This window comes from Ambystoma mexicanum, chromosome 10 (genome assembly GCF_040938575.1).
Source record: "Ambystoma mexicanum isolate Mex_15411 chromosome 10, UKY_AmexF1_1, whole genome shotgun sequence".
Taxonomy (NCBI): Eukaryota; Metazoa; Chordata; class Amphibia; order Caudata; family Ambystomatidae; genus Ambystoma; species Ambystoma mexicanum.
Window position 1 is genome coordinate 1,432,323,749 of NC_090932.1, and position 24,443 is coordinate 1,432,348,191.

At 44.8% G+C, this 24,443-nt stretch overlaps 1 protein-coding gene across 2 annotated transcripts in view; it reads right to left on the reverse strand.

Annotated features, from left to right (window-relative positions):
- Positions 1–24,443, reverse strand: part of RPH3A (rabphilin 3A) — a 1,455,977-nt gene that overhangs the window by 482,637 nt on the left and 948,897 nt on the right. For both annotated transcript variants that reach the window (XM_069619488.1, XM_069619489.1), the window contains one exon: positions 4,153–4,236. In XM_069619488.1, the coding sequence (XP_069475589.1) occupies positions 4,153–4,236 (84 nt within the window). The remainder of the gene's footprint in view (positions 1–4,152; positions 4,237–24,443) is intronic.

Genomic DNA, 24,443 nt, shown 5'->3' on the forward strand with positions numbered 1-24,443 from the left:
ACAGGCTACTAAACACTCCAGCATATAAATTGCTTGCAAAAACAGAACATTTGAACATTTATGTTTAACGTGTATGTTTGCTCGACTCCTAGGTTACCTTCAGTGCATTCATTTGAAAAAAAAGCACATTTGTCATTTTCAATGGAGATCTTAAAGGTGGGAAAATGGGTAGTGGTTAATCACACTTTCTTCTTTAAATGGTTCAGCGCCATTAACAGGACCCTTGGCGATGTTACAGGAAATGACTTCAATTGCCTTATTTTTCTAGGTATGTACACAGTGAGATTGCCTTTTGGCTCCCAGAATACTACTTCTGTGCTTGCACATTACACAGAGAAGGAGGCAGCGGATATCCCAGTATAGACATCATAGAACTGATGCTATCAGATCTATAATTCCATAAGCATATATACTTCTAAAATATATATTAATTTCTCAAGATGTACAGCCAATTCATATACCTTGCCCCCCTCAGTACTTCCACTAATAAAAAGGGCTGGGAGTTAATCTAGTCCCCTATAGAGGATCGATCCCCTCAGAATTATTTCCCCGTAAAATTACACTGGCATAGGAATTTCTTTTGGCTATCTCACAGATAGGTGGGCACCCTCTTAAGGACTGGGTCAATGTTCCCCATCTAAGAACAGGCGCGCATCAGTCAGAGAGATGGGGCGTGTCATCTCTCTCCTTCACTGAAGGAGGTCAGGGGTATACATTGCAGGTAGGCCTCTCTTACAGTGATCTTCCTATAATCCAAATGGGTCCAAAGAAAACCAATCTAGTCTGCTTTCAGTTGTTGTCAATCCACCCATCTCTCCTTCTGTCAGTGCGTACGTCATTCCAAACCAGTAAAACAAATGTACTTTCGATGACATTTAATTCAAACGTTATAAACAGAAATATAATTACATACGTCACTTTCAAAAGGCAGTTTTGTTACTTGAACAAAATATTAAGTGGCATCTCCAGTTCATCTACCTCAGAAGAGAACATCTGGTCTCATATAAGGTTAGTTGCTAGTATGACTAGTATGACTGCTAACAATTCTGCTAACAATTCTGGTGGTCATGGCGCAAGTTTAGTTTCTCATAGTCGCATGTTTATATAGCTCTGCCCCCTCGAGTGATTACAGCCACTTGCTATCACTTGAGCCAGCCTCCAAGTGCCTGAAGTGAAGGTGTGAAGGCCTGACTGGTCAAAACATCAGAATACGTGGAAGAAGGACCTCTTCAGAGAGCCTTGCGTGTTTAGCCTAAGCTGCGCGACAGATGAACGTTGCAAATGGGGAGCATTTGTTTTGCTTGCAACGCCTGAATCCTGAGAATCAACTCTGGGCTAAGTCATAGGATTTTACGGTCAGCTGCTTCAAAACCAGTGTCCCAAGCGAGCCATCTCCATTAATAGCTGTGTTGCTGCAGGTAGGGTTAAGTACTGCCATTTGGCTGCCCAGGTACATAGCTGGTTTCATTCACAATGCAGTTTTACAGTCATTTTCTTTTCTCCTTACATTTCCACAAAACAGAGCAACAGCCTACCTTTCTTTGCAATCAAACCCATGGCAAAAGACATATCTTTAATAGTTTTGTATGACTCTTTATACAAAGCAGATTCTCAGTCCTGTAGAAACCAAAAATGACTGTTCCCCAATTAACAAAAGGTTGCTGTATTCTTACATGTAACTGCAGGGATTATTTGTGTGCTTTGTCATATACTTTGGACGTGTACTCTTGATGTAGATAGGCTGCTTACATCACACATTTCCCTGCATGTGTCTTTTTCAGATGCTGTGTGCATGCTGCAGGCCACATTTTTGTCTTTAAAGTCTTTGGTGAACATTTCCTTGCAGTAGGCAGTGCTTTAACCACCATTTAACAAGCAAACTCAACAAAAAACATGTTGGGGAAGGCTGCAAGCACCGAAGTGCATCTTCCTTACTGGGGCCTCAATTGGTTGCACAGAAATCCATGATTTTCTATAGGGTTTGTGTGTTATGGGATGGCACAAACTTGTGGTGTCAGTGTCAGGAATCCTCCTATGTATGCATAACTGTCAGGCACATGGATAACAGACCCCCAGCTGAGTGAGAGGCTTAACCAGCCCTCGACATAAATGGGATCATTACACGTATTGGCAGTAAATGCTCATGCAGGGCAAGTTTCTATAATCCACAGTGCTGATAAGGGCAACTCTTTGGGCATGGCAGTCCTTAAGAGAGTCTTTTCATGAATATGCAAGTGGCTCGATTCAGATTTGTTGAATGTAAATTAATCTCAGAAATCCTAATTATGGCAATTCAAATTGTCCCATAGATTTTGGCTCTGGGGATGATCAGTAAATTCTCAGGCTGTCGAGTTTTAGTGCTCACAGACCAGTTAATGGTCACGTCCTCTCTGGTTGAATAAATGAAGGTGTGCCACCGAGCCCCTTGTTGGTTCATTGCTATATCTGGGAAGCCGGGAGGTTAGCTCAGGGGCAACGGAGGTATCTTGGAAGCAAGATAGCACAAAGCAATACAGATGTGTACCCGTCCAGCGCTTAGAGACTGGTCTCTGCGTTAAAAAAAGAATAATTCAATTATTCACATGAAATAAAAATCATGCACTCCTATTCTCTTTCAGTCCCTGTTAAAAAAATGCTCAGATTTTCCACCTGTGGCCCTTGTCTAACCTATTGCGATTCAGCTTAATGCCATTCACGTTCCTATCATCACACTCCTCCAGCGGTCGCTCTCACTTTAAAGTTAAAACACCAAAAACCAAACAAAATTCTAGTAATCGCATCTACTTGCTAAGAGAAACCTAGACTAGACTAGAGTTCCTCAGCTCCTTTACTGTCAGTGCCTGAGGGCATGGGAGGATTACAAGTGGCTTCAAAGAGAGGGTCCAAGGCAGGACTCTAGTCTGGCCTCTTTAATGCTGGGTCAGCACATTTTACACAGGCCACACTGGTTTTGAAACCAATTAGAAATATGGAACCACAGGAACACTCTGTTGTCATATTCTAGGGCAGTTGTATCTATACACAGGGATTGGAAAATATTTGCAATGCATGATTATAAATGGTATCCAGTTAAATTCTCGAAAACATATTTTCTAAATACCATTTTGTCGAAAAAAAAAATTCTCAAAAAAAATTCTGAATGTATTATTTTTTATTTTATATGTTTTGTTTCGTAAGTAAAAGTGTAAATAAAATAAAACTGGGGGGTGGGGGGAACCCCCCCATTTCAAGAATAAAATTAAATAAAAAAACAAATGTACGCAATTTTGTCTCGACAAAATGGCATTTCGAAAATATGGCGTTCGAAAATGTCACTATAAACCATTAAAAATATGTAGAGTGTAGGTGTGAGAGAGTGTGTGTGAGACAAAGTATGTGTGTCTGCAAGTGAAAATATGCGTGCAATAGGGGTGTGTATGTGTGTGTGGTGACATCCATCACCCACACAATGAGCACCATTTTCATCCCCACAGTGCTAGTTTCTATGATGGAGCCGTACTAAAATTGTTCTTATGTAGTGTGTGTGTGTGGTGTGTGCTTGGGCATGTGGGCTTGTGTAACCCACACCAGGAGCACCACGTTGGTCCCAAGTGCCTGTTTGTTTGATGGGACCAGATAAGAACTATCCTCATGAGATGTGCATATGTGCATTTTGAAAAATAGAAGGCAGCTCTGCTCGACCCAGTCTTATTATTTGCAAAATAGCCACGCCTCTTTTGGCTGCGATCGTTTACTCGTTATGCATTCACTGGAGCTTTGAGGGAGTCAAGGAACAGGTTCCTTATATATGAATTGCACATTCTGCACCTAGTGTGTACTAGCACTAATTCATTATGTTTGGATGTTATTGTTTTTATAATAATGCGTGCAGCCAACACATCACGAATGGTGGTGTCTTTCATGTATGCACTTGTGTGTGTGGGTAAGTAAGCCACAGACCCTTTGTACCCAAAGTGCCCCCCATGTAACAACAACATATTGGCTTATAAACAGGGGGTAGGAATTACAACGAGAATGCACACCCTCTTCTTAAGGTCTTGTTGGAGCAGCCACTTTTCAATATATTACTGTGTCCCCACTTTCCAGTTAAAAGAGATCACCATTACAACGCTCACCTCTTATTACATATGCATATCACAATCATTGACATACCTTGCTGAACTGTCGGCGCATTCGAGGTCTGGTTAGCATTGGGAGGAGGCCTTGAAGATTGAGCTGAATTAGCCCGCTTCACAGCTGCAGAAAAGGATACAGGATAACATGCAATAACTTATTAAACCTCACCCTTATATTGAATGGAGAAAAAAAAACATTTGTTGTTACATTTTATTTTAGGTAGCTTTAAGACAAGATACAAATTGAAGACAATATTATTCATTTTAGGACACAAGGTATGAACAATGTTATAAGATCCCACTCTGTCCTCTCTACAACTGAATGGAAGAAACTTCAGAAGCTTTGGATCCAGAAAAGCATGCAGGTCCATCTACAAATAAAACGACAGAGGACTTCAGCCAATGTTTAAGGAGCAGATGCTCACCACAAGGGGTAAATCCCAGACTAGATCTCAGGCCACAATTCTGAAAAGGGGTAACCACCAGCTTTGCAAGAAGGGTTTTCCTCTGGATACTATTTCAGTGCCCTCCCTAGCAGGGTCCCAGAGGTGTGGGTTTGTAAAAAGCCTGTTGCTATGTGGTCCATGGATCTTGGGTGGAAGGGGCACAGTACTTACTGGACAAACGCCAATTTAGGACGTATAGGTATACAACTTGTTGCAAAAGGAGACCTCTTTTTTATAGTTGATCTATAAGCCCTAGATGCTTTGATGGTGTTAAACCAAGCTGCAAAGGAGAAGTTGCACTTCTGTGGCTGCCTCCCTGCCCAGCACACACAGGGATTCTGTTCTTGTCTTTCTAGCAGCTGTGTTTTTATTTATTTGTTGTGATGAGTGGGCCGGTTTCTTCAGATCAATATTTATCTGGAATTTGGATTAACAAGCGTGTTATTTCTAATCCTTTTGCACATTACCAAGGGCAAAGAGAGTACCACCCTGTATTCACTCTCTCATAACAAGGGCACTGCACACCCTCTACTGCAGCCGGGTGATCACATTCTGCCATTTGCAGCTCACCCAGGGGAAGTTTCATCACTCTACAGAGATGGTTCTAATTGCTCTCAGTCATGTCCTCTATGGTTATCATAAAAGTGAGATCTTGTCCTCCCTACTTTGTGTAACATGGATGTAACTGACCAACGAACCTGGATAACAAATCCACCGAGTAATCCCAGCCTCACTTGCAAGATCCTCCTTCCAAACCCTCCCCACAACCCCCTACTCCACCCCTCCTTATCTCATGGATGTGATTGTGACCTTCCCACCTTGTATGGGCTCTGTTGATCTCTAGCTAAGTTTGGGCTACATCACCCTGACCCTCGTCGATCTGAACTGGCTCATGTTGCAAGCCTGTATATCTTCAATCCTATAGCATCATCTATAAGGCTGCCACCCTGAAGTCCCTAAGCTACCTCAGTGAGAAACACAGCATCTCGGGAGACCTATGATCCAACAGAAGTAAGGCCATGTGCAGACCTCAACTCCCCCATTGCAGGAAGGAAATAAATGGATGACAGGCCTTCTCCGTCTATGCCCCAACACCATGGAACCTCCTCCCAGTCAACATCAGACTCGCCCCATCACTTACACATTTCAGGAAAGAGCTCAAGATGGATCTTCCCTTACAACTAAGTCCACACTCTCTCCACTCACCCACCCTACCTGTGACTCGGTGATCTGCTTCCCACTGTCTTCCCCCATGATGCCAATTTTCCACCCTCCCCTGTTAGCTCCCGCTACTTTTTTCTCTGCTTCCCTCACTGTGTTCTTCCCCCTATGATTGTAAAAGCGCTCCATTGCTTCTGGAAGCTAGATCCACGCTCAATAAATACCCTAATAAGATAATAAAATGCTCAGCAGCATCAAACAGGTGTGTGGTTAGTGATGGCATGTGCAGCATGTGATCTGCTCCTCACTGTTTCCTACCCTGGTTGCAAGTGGACACGTTGCTGACAATTGCCCACTCTCTCCTGTTATTAGCTCCCCAATCTGTTTTTCTCTGCTTCTCCCTAGTATTCTAAAGCCCTCTGTTACTTCCGAAGCTAGGTCCATGCTCAATAAATACCATAATTATAATGATATATGAAACCCGATATATTACCAAGTACATGTGACGTGCATAATCTACTTCAGGTTTCCGTGGGTGTGTTAGGTAACTCATTAACTGATCACATTATGCCATTTGCAGCTCACCCATGGGAAGTTGGCATCTCTCTACAGGGAGGGTTCTACTTGCTCTCAGTCATGTCATCTATGGTTATCATGAAAGTGAGATCTTGTCCTCCCAACTTTGTGCAACATGGATGTAATTGACCATCGACCCTGGATCACTAATTCACTGAGTGATCCCAGCCTCACTTGCATGTTCCTTCTTCCAGATGCTCCCCACAACCTCCTATTCCCCCCTCCTTATCTCATCGATGTAATTGTGGCCTTCCCAACTTGTATGGGCTCTGTTGATATCTAGCTTAGTTTGGGCTACATCTGCCGTAACAGGTATCACAAGGACTCTGATGTTCAGGCTGCTCTTTAAAGATGTTTGCATGACTGGATGAGCACTTGGTAACTCCGGTTCCAATAGAAGCAGAGGGGGATTGTTGCAGAATGTATCCATGCTGCACGAAAACAATGCTCTCAGAACATCACTCATAGTGAAGGATGGAAAGGAATTACTGAATTCTGGGAACACTGACACAAAGGAATGCCTCAGACCCATATAACTTCAAGTATCCGCATGTGAGCTGAGCAAACACCTATAGAGCAAAAGGCATGGGCTATGATGTGGGGTGTCTTTTTTGTGTGGTGAATGGGCAGATATTACTTTTGGCTCATTCTTTTCTAGCCACCAGTAAACACTGCTTTGATAACATCACTGCCTGCTCTCCTTCCTCCTGTCTCCCATACTCCTAATTTTTTAGGGTGTGTCCCCCTGAACCTCCCATAGTGTGCCTGCTTGCCCACTCTCCCTGAAATCCCATAATGGCCTACATGCAGCCTCAAGCATCCTTCACATACTTTAGTGGCGGTGTGGATGTGTTACATGAGGTCTATGGTTTGTGAGCTGCTGTGTCAGTTATCCCAGTGGGGTTTGCTTACCTCACTGTCCCTGGATGAAGGCATTAGGCTTTAGTGATGGGTGGTATTTGGTGGGTGGCCTAGGCTTTAATGATGGATGGCATTTGTTGGGTGGCCTTATCGCCTGAAATAAAGGGCAAAGTGAGTTGGGTACAGAGTCAGAAGAATGGGAATATTGTGTGTGTGTGTGTCTAACTTGATGCAAGGGGGTGGCCTATCATGTTTGGAGCAGGTGGAGGCAAAAATGCAGGGTTTGGGTGGTGTAGGGAAAGTTGCTAGTGTATATTGTGAGGTGTAGGACCACACTAAAAGAAAAAAAGGATAGCAATGCCTACCAAAATGGTCAGAAGTGGAAAAGGGACAGCATTGGCATTCAGGTATGCAGCGTTTAATGCACACACACAAAGAAAAAGGAAACAGCATTCGGAGGGCAGAAAGGTTGGCATGTGTCATACAACCAAGTAAACGCATACAATCTAGGTGGAGCCACATCAGAGGTGACTGGTGACTTTTAAAGTAGTGTTACATATATGATCCCCAAAATGTCCTTGAGCAAATAGGCCCGAACAGGTTTTGCACTATTGAAGGGAGGGTTATCTTACCCTCAGCATTTGTTTTTAATAATGTATCTAAATATTGCATTTTACAGCACAACATTCTGCAAAAAGTGGCAAAAACCAATGGCCCTCTATGGGAACAGATGCATGATAACCGATAGACAAAAGAATTTCTCAACACAGCTTCAAGATTGCTATGCACCAAGGAAAATCGCAAATTCTTGTCTCAACAATTTATGCCAGATTTTCCACCGTAACACACATTTGTACACTGCATGTGTCCAAAGAGAATAAGGCAGACTTTCTAAACAATATATGCCAGCATTGACCCCCTTTCATGCTGGTCATGTCCAAACAAAATTATGAAGGCTTCTCTCCACATGTGACAGCATTGCCACAGTATTAAAATTGGCATGCTGTGTACATTGCAAATATCGAGAGGTCTGTGTCAACAATTCATGGCAGCACTGCTACTATGAAGCACACTTTCATACTGTTTTTTAAAAGAAGTTCTGAGGTGTGCCTCAATAATATATGCCAGAATTGCCCCTGTAAAACAAATGTTCATGCTACTTGTTCACCTACTTCTTCCTGTGTCACTCTCATTGCCCAAGTGCTGCCTCCATTTTGATCCCAGGATTCATGTGTTCTCCATGTCAATTTCAGGACTCAGTTCAGCCCAATGCTGCTCTCAGGATATAGTTCTACACGCATGTTGTCTAGTTCCCATGTTCAGCCTCCAAATTGCTCTCATGACCCAGTTATAATCCCATTTCACCAGCAATGCCATGTTCTGACCCAAGTCACTCTAAGAACACAGCCCTGCTATCATGTCACTTCCACAACTCAGTTCTGCCCCGATGTTACTTTCAGGGCTTATTTATGACTCAATGCTTCTCTGAGGGCCCAGGTTCTTCCCCCAAGTCACTCTCAGGTCTCAATACTGCCCCATATTGTTCTTAGGCCCAGTACAATCCTCTCTTCAAATTGCTCTGACTGCCTCGACACTCGCTCCATCCACCCACAACCACGCAGACACAAATAGATACCCACACAGATGCACTAATTCATTGCACAGATACCCTCAGGGAGCAATCACTCCCACACACCCCTTTAGACTGCCCAAAGACACACACACACAAGCATGCATGCGGAACATTAAACCCATACCCGCTTCCACAGCTTTCTCAGTCCAGCACCATCCTAGGCAGGGATAGACAGGTTGAGCCACCTGCCTTTGTATTTTCAAGAATTATTTAAAAATACAAACAGTGAAACTTAAGTTTTTTTTTATCTGTTAAGGTTTTACAAACTAATGACACAAAAAAAAGAAACCTACGTTTATTTCATGAATTAGCGCAAGAAAGACAATTCTCAATGCAGTGTGCTGGGACGTGAGAGCGTTCAAAGGGTAAGTGAGGTGGAGCACTGCTGCCCACCTTTTGTCCACTTGCCTGTGATTCGAATGTATCATCACATGACCGTCCTTCAGGTACCTCTCATTAAAGCAGGCCTCATATGTAGCTAAGCAGAATAAGGTTTACTTGGGGGTTTTCAAAGTGAAAATTCCACAATTACTGGTTCACAATCTACTACCGGATTTAAATGGAACTGTACATTTCTCACTTTTAGCCAGTAAAACCGGGCATACTATTCGATGCCAACACCATTCACAGCAATCAAGTGGTTGTGTTCCAATTTCTAATTGCTTACCTTTCAAATTGCCTACAGCCTTCTCCTTTTGCAAAGCCAACTCTTGATTTGGCAGTTCAAGAATTATTATACAAGCCTCGTCTTGGGACAGTCAAATGAAATAAATCCTGACAAGCCTCCAGGCATCAATGGTCTAATTGTGCACATCTTGTGCACCTCATCACATAGCTACACACTACTATCAGTCCTATCTGTTAAGTCATTTGTAAGTGCCGTCACTGTGATATTCCCTGCTATTAAAGACACCATATCATTGGTTCCTCCAAAGATTTGTATTCCTTTCTCAGATCTAGCTCTGTGGGATCAACATGCTGCCAAACTACCAAACCACCAAACCAAACTATTGTGCACATAGTTTCAAAAAATGTAAAACCTTGCACAGGTTCTTGTGTCGGGGGGAAATTCTCCCGGGGTCTGCTGGGCCGTCCGCGGACCCCCGGGCAGGGAGGCCCCAACTCCTCCCGCGTATCCCAAAAATGAGTATGAGGCACACGCAAGAAGCAAGGTGGTTCTGCTGTTTATTAAACAACGGCAGGGATGGGTCAAGGATCGTACGCGTCCGTCCTGACTCTCTCTCGAAATTCGTGGGGCTCGCAGGCCCTTTTTACCTCAGTATGACGCGCTACTCGCGCCACCTTGGAAAGTTAGCAAAAAACCTATCGTCACTCTGGATTGGTTCCTCGAGTGGTAGGGTTAGTATAGCATACGTATAGAGAACACTGTTAGTGGTTAAGGGTCAGTCAGGTGGTATACTTCGGTTATCCCTTCTATTAGATACATGAAAATTGTTACATGAAGACCCCTGATGATTGGCTAATGTTAATGGCGTCAGTGATAAGTGCCCCATGTTCTGATTGGTCCACTCGCGAGCCCCCCAGCTTGGGACCATCGTTGTTCCCAGCTCGCGGTGCACCTGTCATTTGCAACAATGTGTAACTATGTGTTTGTGCAGACAATGCGTGGATTTGTTCATATGCTTGAAAGCAGACTACTCCCACCGCCGCAGATGTCCATTGAGTTGCTTCATTGTTGCTGCCTGTGTCTCAAAACGTGGGACCCAGGCACCTCCTCCCTCCTGAGTCTGGCACCCTGTCAGGTTCGGCTTGGTCACGTGAGGAGAGACCGTGGTTGAGGCAGAATTCTGCACATTTAATGTTGCATTTTCCACTGTGTGTCTGGCTTAGTTTGCAGGTGTGACCTTGGCTTCGGCTTGTGGTATGCGAGTTTGCAACATTGCTCCCTTGGCTGTCTGTTCTCGCCGGGCTCATTCTGTAGGGTCAGCAATTGTACTCTTGCTCGTTCAATGTTCCTGGAGGCTCTTGCTTGCGGCCTACTTGGGCCTGGTGCATAGGTGGGGATGTTTGATGCACGGCACTTTAAGTTACGGTATCATATTGCTTTATCCCCAGGATCATGTCTTTGTTATATTTCTCATTGCAATGCATGGGTTAGCGTCAGCAAGCATTTTAGATGAGTTTGTTGTGCGTCTTGCGTTTCTGCATTTTGAAAACCCTATGTGAAAAATAATAAAGATGCGCGTCAGTGGGTGTGTCCGTCACCTACGTCATAGCACTGAATATGTTCTTCGTGTGGATTGGTGTGGGAGTGTCCAGTGTGCATGTTTGCACGGGTGTTCTGACCGTTGGTTAGGTCTTCATGGCATCTCTAACGATGTGTTTATCTACTGTTGAATGGTTTAGTCGAGTTCATCCATGCCGCAGGTGTCGGCTTGGGCAGGGCAGGCTGGTGGGCACATCCGTATGTTCCTGTACCAGGGTATTTGGTCGTCTGGTAGATAGGCAAACTCCTCTCGTGGCGGGTGTCTGGGCCGCGATCCTCTAGGCCAGGGGCGTGAGGGGATTAGTGGGACTCTTTTGTCCCATTCTCCCACTTCACTTGGATACAGAAATATATTACACATGAATTCCACAATTAATATAGAGTGACACTGTATAAATGAACACTCAAAAAGCAGTCCGAATAAAAATGGATACAGACCTATCCGCCGTTTCCAAGTGGTTCCATTTTGCACATAAAGCCACATGTCTTCTTGCGATAAAATGCCAAAGTGCGACAGACACGTTGCAAACGCTGCTTTTGTCCCATGTTTGGACATCTCTAGACATCACCCCAGGGATTCGCACCATAGCTGCAGAGGGAAGAGCATTGCCCAATTAGATGGCAGTCCTAGAGGCCCTAAAGGGCCTTCCTTGGGGGGTGGGGACCGCTCACCAAGGGGGGGTGGCAAGGGTAGGCACACCCATGGCAACCTAAGAGCAAACCCTTCAACCATACACATCTACACCCAGTGATGGGGGGACGGCTTTCACCACCACTTGACCATAGACTTCTAGACAGTTAGAGGGGAAAGCCAGCACCAAGCGCAGAACCCGGCGAATGAAGCGCTACAAACGCCCAGCACAGAGCACAGGCAGAGCTGCTGAGCACAGAAGTCAGAACCAACGAGGTAAGAAAAGCTTCACTAACCCAACCCTAAAACCTCACATTCCGCATACACCTCTTAAACACTATCAACACTTAAACACTGCACAGCAATCCGCATGCACTTCACTACACTGCAACAACAAAACAAACCACACATAGTCCCACACAACAGCACATGGCAACCTACTGAGGGGTAAATCGCGACCCAAGGTCAGCAAACAGTACAAACTGAACAGATGCTGTCAACAGGCCATCACAACTCTCGCGATACCTATTTCCACTATTCCCTACTCACCCACCCCACAGTCCATCCTTTTCAGATCCGCCAAAGTGGCAGGGGGCCACTCCGGTGGTGTAATAGTGTAGTGCAATTTGTATTATACCAGTCTACACGATCAATGGACGTCCCTTTAAAATCTACATAAAGAGAAACTTGAGGAGGAAATTCAAATTTTATGCACAGCCATTTTGTTCTCCATACAATCCTGGCATTTAATGAAGCAAGGCCTATTTCAAACCTCACCGCAGCCATGGGAATGGCAGTTGGTAAAGAGAACGCCGTTTCCCAAATGAAGCCTTCCAAAAGAGTGAAATCAAAATCATCCAACAAGTGGTAGATCTGCCTGGACACATGTTTAGCTCTCTCCTTCGGCTTGTTCACGAGGCTACATTTACTTGGTTACGCAGTAATAAAAAAATCCCAGATACCTAGATTGGTTAAACACCTCGATTTTGCAATCATTAATCCACCACACATGATTCTTCATACGCAATTTTGCAAAAAAGAAATGATTTGAGTTGTTTTAGTATTTATCGATACCGTATAAAATTACACAGTCTCTCCATTGGACTGTTTACCCTCTCGCTCAGCTCTTGTTGTGCATCTTATCCACACTTACTTCCCCTTCCCTTCTTCCTTTTCCAGCACAGACCACGGTGTGGATACCCTTGAGGGAAGGAGGAGCACACTACAACGGTACCCGGAAAAGGTTTTACCTTGTGAGACCTATGTGGTGTTTCTCTTGCTGCAGTACAAACAATCTCTTACATAACATCCCCCACTTGCTTATAAAAGAAATACCTAATGCCATAGTACATATGTGATGTCCTCTGCCATCGGCTGAAAGTCTGATTTTGTTTGCATTGGAAACTGGTTGTACACAATTAAGAACACCTTGGAACAAAATCCCACTTGGATCCTCTGATTGCACTACACTCCCAAACCAGCATGAGAGTGTGATTGATTCGGTCCGGCCTTCTGTCAACAGCGATCCCCATAGCCAGAGACCTAAAACAAGGCTCTCCAATTGCTCCAGCCTTGTTCAACTACTTCTTGCCTGACATCAAGCAGTTCCAGTCCCTCAGTCAGATCTTTTTCCTCCAACCATAGGAGGAGTCCACCTAAATCGACTACTGTATGCCGACGACTTGGTCATAATAGACCAAACTTCTGTTGGCCTCCACCACCAGTTGGGCAGTCTCCAGAACAACATCGATAAGAATGACCTGGAGATAAACATAGGGAAGATGAAAATAATGTGCTTTGAAAAATCTAAAAAGTTCAAGGACAAACCGAAATGGTTTTTGGGCCATACACTAATTGAACAAGTCCACTCTTTCGAGTATCTGGGGGTCTGGATTAATAAGAGCACCTTTGAAACGCTGTTTGTGGACCTTCTCCAAGAGAGAGCCAAGACCCTGGCCAGCCAAGCAGTTTCCGTGAACAAGAAATATTGCAGATTCTCAATACTTCCTGGGGTGAACTACTACAAATAAAAAGTGGTCCCTTCTTTGACCTATGTTGCTGAGGCTATATTAAAGATTCCAGACGTGGTGTGGCCCCGGCTAAAAGGACTTTTTTTTGGAAAAAGGTTCTGCGAGTTCTAATGGCAACTCCTATTCAGGTCATACGTAGAGAACCCAGTCTCCCCTCTTTAAAAGTCATGGTGGAATGCAACAGACTGGCTCTGTTCAGAAAGTGCCTCTTATCTTGTGGGCCTTTAATTGTTGACATTTTGAACAAAGAACTCATGGAAGAATCCAACGTCACCCTAAAAACTGGGCAAAACATAATAAAGACAAACTGAGAGCATTTGAGTCTACCGAAGTCTACCGAAGAAGACCTCAGATCAAATCTGATGACAGTAAAATCGAAACTAGGGCAGAACGATTGGATAACTACCCTCGCTTATGCTTCTTGCTATCAGTCAACTGCTCATTTGTCTTTGGAGACAAGAAAATTAAATGCGCTTCCAGGCTATTTGGCGAAGTTCCTGAACAGATTCCACCATGACCAATTTCTTCGGATACGTCTGAACCTGTTACTGACCAACTAAATCATTGCAACAAGAGCTAAACCTAAATTGGTGACGTCAAATATTTGTCCTTTTTGTACAGGGAAGGACTGTGTCGAATCCTTAAAACACCTTATGTTATGTTGTCCAGGTTTAACCAGGGAGAGAACAAAAGTATTTGGTCAACTACTGACACAGTTTCCATCACTAGATGTAGAGGACTGGTGGGCTGAACTTATAAGTGGAGAAAGGACTACATTTGTGTTAGCTGTCGTGTCTTTTATGTCTAGAATAATTCCAGAAAAAGTATCCCCCAAGGCCCACTGTATTTGTATTCGGGTATTTGGGAGACAATGGAAAGTAAATTGATGTAAGTGTTATTCTTATTCATTTGTTGCAAAAATTGTAAGCAATTAATGCAAAAAAAAGAACACATTTTCTTCTAAGGGGCAGTGAACACCCCCAAATAATTATAAAAGAAACAATTGTTAGTGTGAGTGATTCTGAAATTCAGGGACACCAGTTTATTTGAAGTGACATAGATCCAGCAGAGGTTGCCAAGGTATTCTACCAGTAACTTAGCAAAACATTCCAAGTATAATGCTGGACTCACGTTTCGATTGAATTATTTATTTTTTGCCTGTGTATAAAGTTTATTTATTTCACGCAGGGTTCCTGGTATTAAACACGGTAGAGGATTGAGGGGAAATATAATCTCATAGCAATGAAAGCCTGTGGCAAAGTGGGGAATGGGAAGAGGAAACATTCTGCCATAAGTTTACCATTACCTACATAGATGGATCTCCTATTCATTGCGAATGTTCTATGTTGATAGGAGCATAACAACTATCAGGCTGGCCAGAAATGCCTACCTTAATTTTACTTTCAGATTTTATAACTGCAGAAAGATTGGAATAGCAGAATTATCATTTTCTCTATGCTACATACAGTGCAGCATGTAGGAAGGAAAAGGAACATCGATCAGAGTTATAGCCGTGACCCATTTCTTCTGTGAGAAGACCACTAGGGAACAAGGCCTGGGGCTTAGTGATTATTCCGAAATCACTGCAATGTATTTACTCTGTTCCATTAGCCTGAACCTGGGTCTGTCTGACTGGTGGGAATATTATGGGTTTTTGCTATTATAGCTAATGTATATCATATTGTCATTTACTTCTTGAAAAACCTATATTAAAAACGTAAACCATGCATTGAAGATACACACTTAGAAGGCTAGCAGTTAAAACAAAATTCAAATGTATTATATTGGGCAATCTACATTCGGGAGTGCTTTGCATAAGCACATCTATACACAGTGCTCTGCAACTTCGTTTTAGACGTGACACTAGCTTCACAATTGGTGCAAGTGATGATTGGGCCTTCAAGGGTGTTGTATCTTGAATGTGGGTTGACTGAGTGATGGGAGCATGAGGTGTAATGTTGTGATGCATGGAACCCTAGGGGTGTCATCTTAGTACACATCATGGCCGGCTCGTCCATAACGGGTGTGGAGGCACCGAACCTACCAAAATCCTCGACCATTATGGAGGATCCACGGATTAAACTGTCAAAGGAAAACATTGTTTCCCTTTCACTGTTTATGTTCCCCAGTGCACGTTTCCAATGTACTATGCAAGGCATTGTGCTTCCCCACCCGTGCATGGCCTATTGGGGATGCTGGCTGGAAGAATGCATGGCTGAATGCGTGAGGGGTGCTCCTGTGCCTCCCTGCACATCCAGACTAAACAGGGCACAGGGCTTCTGCATGCATGTGCAGGAAGTGCTCTGGGGCGCATCTTGGTTCCAGTTCTTGTGTGCGTGGGAGCTGGAGGGACTTTGTTACAGGAGCCATCATCAGGTAGGAGCAGGATCTGGATCGGGGGTGTGCTAAGTGTAAAATGTATTTAATGTAATGATGTATGTGTATGTTGTTATCTGTGTATGTGTGTGAGTGTGTGTGTGTGTATGCGTGTGACATATAGTGTATGATGTAGGGGTGGTTGGGTGCGTGGACGTGGGAATGAGCGAGTGAATGATGCATGAAAGAATAAGTGAATTCTGTGTGAATGTGTGTTTGAATAAACGAGTGAATGATGCGTAAATCGGTGTTTGAATGGGCAAATCAATGTGGGTTGAATGCTGTTTGAAATGAATGCTGTGTGAATCAGCAAGTAAAAGCTGTGTAAATTCTGTTTGAATTAAATTCTGTGTGAACGAGCGAGTGAATTCTGTGTAAAAGAGCAAGTGAATGCTGCCTGAATTTCTACTTTAATAATATCCTACTCCGAGATTTCAACATCCCTGAGTCCCAACCAGCCTATGTGACTCCCTATTCTCTTTAAACGACTCCATGGACCTTAAACAGATTGTACTCTTTGTACTCCCTGCCATGCATGCCAAAGGTCATACACTCAAAGATGTGAATTCTGCGTGAAAGTCCCTTTCAATGAGTGACTGAAAGATGTGGGAATGCTACTAGAAATGATTGCTGTGTGAGTGAGCGAGTGAATGCTGTTAGAATTGAATGCTGTATGAATGAGTGCGTGAACGTGAATGTGTTTGAATGAGTGAGTGAAAGCTGTGTGAATACTTTTTTTAATGAATGCTGTGTGTGTGAATGCTGAATGTTTGTTGCAATTAGCCTATACATGTGCAGGTGCTTGTGTTGGGTTTGTGCCAGCTGGAGAGGCTGATTTGGGCAGAAAGAGGGGAAAGGGGAGATTTTTTACTGGGCATCTATGCCTGGGGACGAGTCAATGGGGGCCATTATGACCCTAGCGGTAGCCCTGCCAGTAAATACCGGCAAGGCTGCCACCGGAGTCATGAATTTCCTGGCGCCGGAGAATGGGCAATTACTGGGGCATTACAGCCCCGGCGTCCCGGAAATTTCCCATTCCAGAAAATATGACTCCCAATTCCCATTTGAGTCCCATTGGACTCAATGGGATTGGGGAGGCCGGATGCACCGGCACAATTCATGAATGGTGCCGGTGCACCCGTTGATGTCTGCCCGCGGGTGCCGTCTACCCGCCAGGTCAGACCTGGCGGGCTGAAACACACCTGCTCGCAGAACTCATAGTTTGGCTGTCCAGAAACACAGTACCAGCAAGCTTACCGGTACCGTTGTTTCGGAACCGGCAAACTTAAAATGAGGCCCAATGTATTCAGTGTCGGCTGAGGACAATTCACCCTTAGCTAGCCAGATTGGGAAAATCCATACTAGGAACGGAATGACGCGTGTGAGGTGAACTGGGCCTGCGCAGAAGGATGCAACTTTATATGAGGAGTTAGTTGAAGCGGTAGCAACCTTTCAACTCTACCAGTGGAAACTGATTCCCAGTAAGCCTCCTTTCTGGATGCATTGACTCTTCACTCCCCCAACTTAGAACCACATTTTAAGAGGTGGATCACTTTTCCGAGCTTTATTTTTGCTTCTTTTCGTCATCACTGCTAATACTTACAGATCGTGGTTTTGATCAGGGCTCTTTTAATGTTCGCTCTCCCCCACTACAGACATGATGAATACTGGACACAAAGTGGACTCTATTGTTTTCGTGTTTTTTTTTAAGCCACTTTATCCAGCAGCATCCGAAGAAGCAGACGTCACTGTCCACATTTTGACTTTTTTCAGTCTTTCTATTCTGAACTTGTGTGTCTCCAGCATGATTTCATCAACACCTAAACACACCAAAAACCGATGCTTGGAAAGATTTGCATTAATCAGTAACTATTACGCAATCCGCAATGCAGCTTCCGATCCATCGTTTTTATACATATGCGCCCCACTGTTTGCACTGGCTCCAAAGTGAGCAGTCCAGCCAGGACTCTTAGGCCATGTCCCCTGTGCAAGAGAGCACAAGCAACAGCAGACATGTAGCCACTGCTGTGAGACTCAGCATTGAGGTACGGCTTGAGTGCCTAGGCCAAGGATCTCCTATAGCTTTGGCTCTCCAGACGTTTTGGAACACAACTCCTTATGGCCCTAGCCAGCATTGTCAACAGTGAGGGATCATGAGAGCTACTGGCCAGAACATCTGGACAGTCACAGGTTGCAGGCCATGGCTGACCTAAGCGAACCAAGGACTTATCTGATTCTATTGTCACTCAGTTAAGGGGATTCATAAAAAAGACAAAAAAGTGATCCATGAAAAATAAAAGTAATGAGCCACAAGACAAAAAACTACAAAATGGTCAAAATTAATACTATTATATTCAATGAGCTATTGTTCTCCGTAAAAGAAGGGTGCGCTTAAGCATCACTGGATAGTGTCATTTATGTATAGTCACCTGCTTTCAAGGGGCGCAACAAGCAATGATGACCGTCTGTGATTGAACACAGAAAATGACTAGAACAGTTTGTTTTAGGTCCCCCTGAGGAGCAATCAGGGAGGATTTGCTCCTGGGCATAGGCTGCTCTCGGCCGTTACGTGTCGACTCAGCTGAACACACAAAAACATACGGAAGGAGGAGGAAAGTAGGCCATGTTTCTGGGCAGGAGGCCAGTGCCGAGTGAACATATTACAGCTCAGCGGGGGGACCTGCTTCCAGGGGAAGGGTGGTCGATATTGGACTGTTTCTGTGCCAAGTTGCTGATTGCCAAGAAGGACGCTGTCTTTTTGCAAATGTAAGCACCAGATTAGTTCATCAGCCACCAAAGAGAAGCAGTGGCGTCGCTAGGGGGGGGGCCTGCGGGAGCCAGCCCCCCCCCCTGTGAAAACCTGTGCCCCCCATCTGTCCCCCCCTACCTAAGAAGAGAAGTGACCATGTTCTCCCCTTACTTTTGTCTGTGCCCCCCTACTTTTGTCTTTGGCCCCCTCTGTGCCCCTCCTAAATTTGATTCCTGGTGACACCACTGAAGAGAAGTGCAAGCGGAAACGAAAGGAATCTTCCCAGCAGCGTTTATTTGGAAGCCGCTTTAGCGAATATACAGGACGCCAGTCGTGATTTATGACAGGTGCGTCACGTGAGTGGCACCCTGAGCAGCACGTGGTATTCACAAAGCCGTAATATACTAGCAAAGCAGTAAAATACCAATTGAAATCATTCACACATATTACCTCGGAATGTTCCTCTGCTACGATAGTATATGAGACTAATACATTGCCTAGTATAACACTGTTAAATGACCCATGTGGTCCACAAAACATGGCACGCTAACACATGTCTAATGGCATGTGCTTTGTTAACTCATTACTCACTTGTAATATAAATAAATCACGGGGCTTTATGACTGCAATAAGCTACTGTAGTGGTCCAGAGATGTCGTAATGCACGTTATGCAGATTTAGCAGAGCTAACAAACATAGTGGCGGGAAAAGGGTATAAAACAATGAAAGCATAACCAAAGCGGTGGAAAACGAAAAGAAAGTGGGGGAAAAGAAAACGTGACTGGTGGTTTGAAGCAGAGGTGGGTGTGGCACGTATGTGTTAGATGGTGTCAAATACCCCCTGCTGTGAATTAAAGGAAGGGCACAGTTCAGCATAGAATTTTGAGACATAACAGTGTCAACCTGCTTGTGGCGTCAGGTCCATAAATGGTCATGAAAATCACTGGTGAATAGCAACCTTGTAGGGTTTAAGTGGGGATACTTTCTGCCATATATTAGAACAGAGCTGCGACGTTTCACCTCCCTTGTTTTTAGGAAACAATCACGCCACCAGAAGCCTGTAATAAAACATTAGAGGTATCTCACAATGATGTATTGCTCCGTGTCGTCTTGCTTCCAAGGCGAGCATGTTGCCCCTGAGCTATCCTCCCGAGACCCTCGAGTGCCCTCGCCTTTCAGTTATTGATTGTAAAGGATGGTCTTGGGAGGGCTCTTAGTGTTTCTACAGGACTGGGCTGAGGGGATTCAGAACATGGTAAAACAAGCACACGCAATGCCAACAGTTTGGGCTTTTGTGTAGGCATGGCAAAGGCCCTTGCCAGGCACAGCCGCAGTGGTATTAACTGGCCATTGATGGTAGCAGGTGCAAAATGGTGCCAGTACCTGGGCATCTAACAACAGTGCTTGACAAAAGGTTAACACATATGCACAAGCCAAACATATTGGCTTTCCCAATGCTTGTAGGAAACCGGACTTCAGTGGCTTTGCCAGTGCAGTGTTTATGGATCAAGAGGCTGAAGAAAGGGCAGGCAAGACAATTTTATTATACTAGTAGCCTATTTACAATTCCAACTAGTCATTAACTCTCAGAAGACTGCTTTGAACAAACAGTGGCAGGCACTTTGAATGCCAAGCCTGAGAGTAAGGCTTGATTAAAGCAAGCTCGAATAGTTCCCATGAGGTGGTGTTTTGCGGGGAATAGGCAGGAATGTGTGGGAATGGCCATACGGATTAGCATGGCCATGGGCAGGCAGTGGGTGGGTCCATAAAAAAAACGACGCCTAGAGACTGTGTGTCCCTCCTCAAATGTCATTCCTCCCTATCTGAACTCCAGTGCCATAGTTTTAGCTTGTGGGTGTCGCAAGTGCCACTTAATAGCCGAAACAAACAAACAAAAATGAAGAAAGGAAAGAGGGGGAACAAGATTAATGACAAGAGGAAATGCCAAACTAAGAGCATAGCTAATAAGAGACATACAAGGGGAAAAGGAATGGAAGAGATAATGAAATATGAAGAAAGATTTAAAAAAAGAAAGACCAAATGCATGAAAAAGTTTAGCAGAACAAAGAAAAGTCTAAACAACGAAATACAAGCAACCGAAAAGAAGTAGGACTTAAGGACGAAAACTGTGACACAAGAGAAAAACGCTTTGCACAGAAAACAGCAGAAGAAATCGATAGATTGAAATATGGAATGACAAAAAGAGCACAGGTAAGACAAAGCGGGGCTGATAGAGACATAAGAATAATAGGAGAAAGAAGAACTTCTGGCAATGACAAATAGTTGCAAAAATCTTCTTCCTTCTTCTTGTTAGGATAAACTCCAGAAACCCAAAGCCGGCGATTTCCATCTATTAAGATGAGGTTCGCCAAAATAAGCACCAATCAGCCATCCACCTGCACTAGATCTCGCCCCACTTCCCCGTCTCCCGCACAAACTGAAGCAGGAACCTACACTGTTCATCCACCACCCCTCGTTTCCAACCAAACAGATCAGATAACCCCTGTACAACCACCCCAAGGCCACTCATCCTGACTCTGAGCAAATCTCGCTGCACATCAAACCTCACATAGTCCAATATATAATGAGGCACCCTCTCTGGGCACCCGCAATCCTCACACGCCGCTGATGAAACTCTACCCATCAAACACTTCCATCCCGCTAACCCCGCATGACCCACCCATAGAAATAGGAATTATGAGAGTCAGTGGCAGAAATGCAAGTAAAACATGGAATATAGAATATAATTACCCCAACTGTTAGGAAAGATTTCGTAATTGTAGGTAATTTTCCTTCCATGTGGCAACCCCTAAACTTTTTGCTGTTGTTTTTCACCTTGTTCTTGACTTTGCCAGAGAAGTGCAGCCTTCTGCCACACTCCTCTGGGCTTTCGCTCCTTTCTTACGGGGAAACTGACATGCCCTTAAGACAGTCAGTACCGGGGAACGCTGTTTCCCGTAGTTTCTTTTATCATGTTGCGGCTTTCGTGCAACATGACACAAGAGGGCACTGTAAGCTAAGTTACAGCTCTCTTGGGTCTCTAGCCTTCTACAGGCCCTAGATACTCGTTTAGGATTGTATCTGATCAGTGCAAGTAATTCAGGGACGGGAATGGTGGCAGCGATCGTTTCTTGTGTTTTGAGCTCCTTTTGGCGTTCTAAGCGCATTTCTCGCGCTTAACCCAAAATGGTGGGCTGGCTCCCAAAATGGCCAGACCACGAGGCTCCTTTGTCCTGACCGCTGACCGTCTTGCTCCCTTCACCTTCCCCAGGTCGAGCCGACCTGGGGCCTTCCTTATTTGGGCATGTACTTTCCCGCAAAACACGGATGCTTTCGCGGGCTTCTACATGTCTTGTGTGTGCCTCCAGGATGTGGGCTGGGATGTCTGGTCCCAATACACATCCTGGTTGCCAGAGAGTCTAGGGTGGTGTGAATGCCTGGGACCACCGTGGTCCGTGATTGGTCCACGAATGGTGTGAGTGTTGATGAGCGGATCTCCCATTGGGTCCCCTCCGTTTTGGCGCGAAGGGAACCATGGATAGAGGGAGCTGGAAACACCACTACCAGGTCGATCTCCTGAGTTCTCACGAACGAAGGAATACAGGAGCCAAGTATCCTGCAACCAAGAGGCTGGACCGAGGAATCACTGGTGACCCGCTGAAGGACTTCTCCTCTGCACTGCTGTCGCCTTGTGAAACCCTTTTCACCTTTGATCGAACCAGAAGGCCTGTACTGGTACTTCGACCCTTTGGAATAGCGGGAACAGCTATTCTCGGCATCTTCACCATCTCCTGCCAGTAAGCCTTCGGAAGCGTCTCTGGGCCATCCAGCTGACTGACCAGCTTACACGGGAGTCTTGCTCTGTAACCGCCGCCAGGTTGTGTAGTATTTCGAGCCCTTGTCACTCTCACACGCTTCGTACACTTGGCATTCCCAGGTCTGAAGTGAGTAGTGTACATTTGGCTCAGATACACACGGCCGCTCCGTTGCCCTGCTGTGGTAACAAACTGTGCGGGTTTCTTCGATTGGGACGTCTTTTTACTCAACACGAAGACGAGGCGTTCCCTGCTCTTCTGAACCTGCCAGCTACTGAAACGGACGCGGAGAAGCCTGTAAATGTGTATATATTTTTAATATAACAACTGTTTGGAGTAGTTTGTAAGTGATCTTGCTTTGTGTGCTCATTGCAGGCTTTCAGTCACCCTCACCCCTCTTGAGACCTAGTCTTGACCGCCGCGATCGCTACCTTGATTGGTCTGGCTCGTCCAGAGGTTACCCTGTTCCAAGTAATTAGGTTGGCCTTCTGAACTTCTGCGCCACCAGGACAGAGTTCAGAAATCCGTCTTAACAAATTGGTGTACAGCGGTGGGATACGACTGAAGGTATCCAGTGTTGCGCACAAACTAAGGCATTTCAGGTTATTCCAACCAGGACACGTAGTGAATTGTTGTAGTATAACTTTAAAAAGGCCATAGTCCTATCTAACAGTATGGAAACAAATACCTTGTTAACTTTAAATGCTTCCAAAATCAGAAACATTGAAAAAGATGTGTGCGGAGAGAGGTGTTTCCTCTCAAGGCACGAAATTGGAAATGATCCAAAGAATTGTGGCGTGGCAAGAAGCGCAGCTTGATGCTATAACTTCTGAGGACAGTGCGGAAGGAGGTGGGGCTGCTCTCACTGGTAGAACCGACGGTTCTGCCGCTGCACTGATCCATCGCGACCACGAGGACAGGGAGGACGAGATGTCTAATGTTTCCTCTGCCAGTGCTGATGGGGAGGCTATGCTTGAATTCAAGAAGCAAGAGCTGCGGTTTAGGCAGCAGGAGCTTGAATTCAGCATAGCCAAACTAAAAATCGAACAGGCAGAAAAACAAAAAGACAGGGATCACCAGTTGGAACTGGCCAAGCTTCAGTTTGCAAATGGGTCCAAGGGTCCTGGACATGGGTCTGGGGCCTCCTCTCATCCACGGTTTCCGAAAGATCTGCTCAGTGTGTATGAGGAAAGGAATGACATTATGGACTGGCTGAATGCGTTTGAGTATGCATGCGAAGTTCAACAAGTTGACAATGCTGATAAGATTGCCTGGTTACTCAGCAGACTGCCCCATTCTGGCTGTAGTGCCATTATGGAAATGTCGAAGGCTGAGCGAGCTGATTTCGCAATGTTAAAGCAAACTCTCATTTTAAAGTTTGGGATGACTCCGGCCCAATATTTGAAACGTTTCAGAGAGTATAAGAAAAAGGAAGGTGGTACTTGGGTTTCTTATGTCACTGAATCCTTGAAAAACTTAACTGGCTGGGTCGAAGGTTATAAGGTTCCTACCTTCGAAGGCATGATAAATCTTGTCATGCTGGAACACATTTTTGCATCTTCTTCCCCGGAGCTTAAGCAGCATTTGGCCGATTCAAAGGAGATAGATCCTAAGAAGCTGGCCATTGCAGCAGACTTATGGGTGTCACATCGAGTGTCCCATAAGGACAAAACTCATCCTAGTAAGCAGGAGGAAGGGAAAAAGTCCAAAGATATGGAGGGTGGAGCATCTGATAAATCGTCTTCTCATAAGGGCCACAAAAAGAAAAATAAGGGTAAGACACAAGAGAACTCACAGGGTAGTGGAGGTCAGCCTCCGAAACA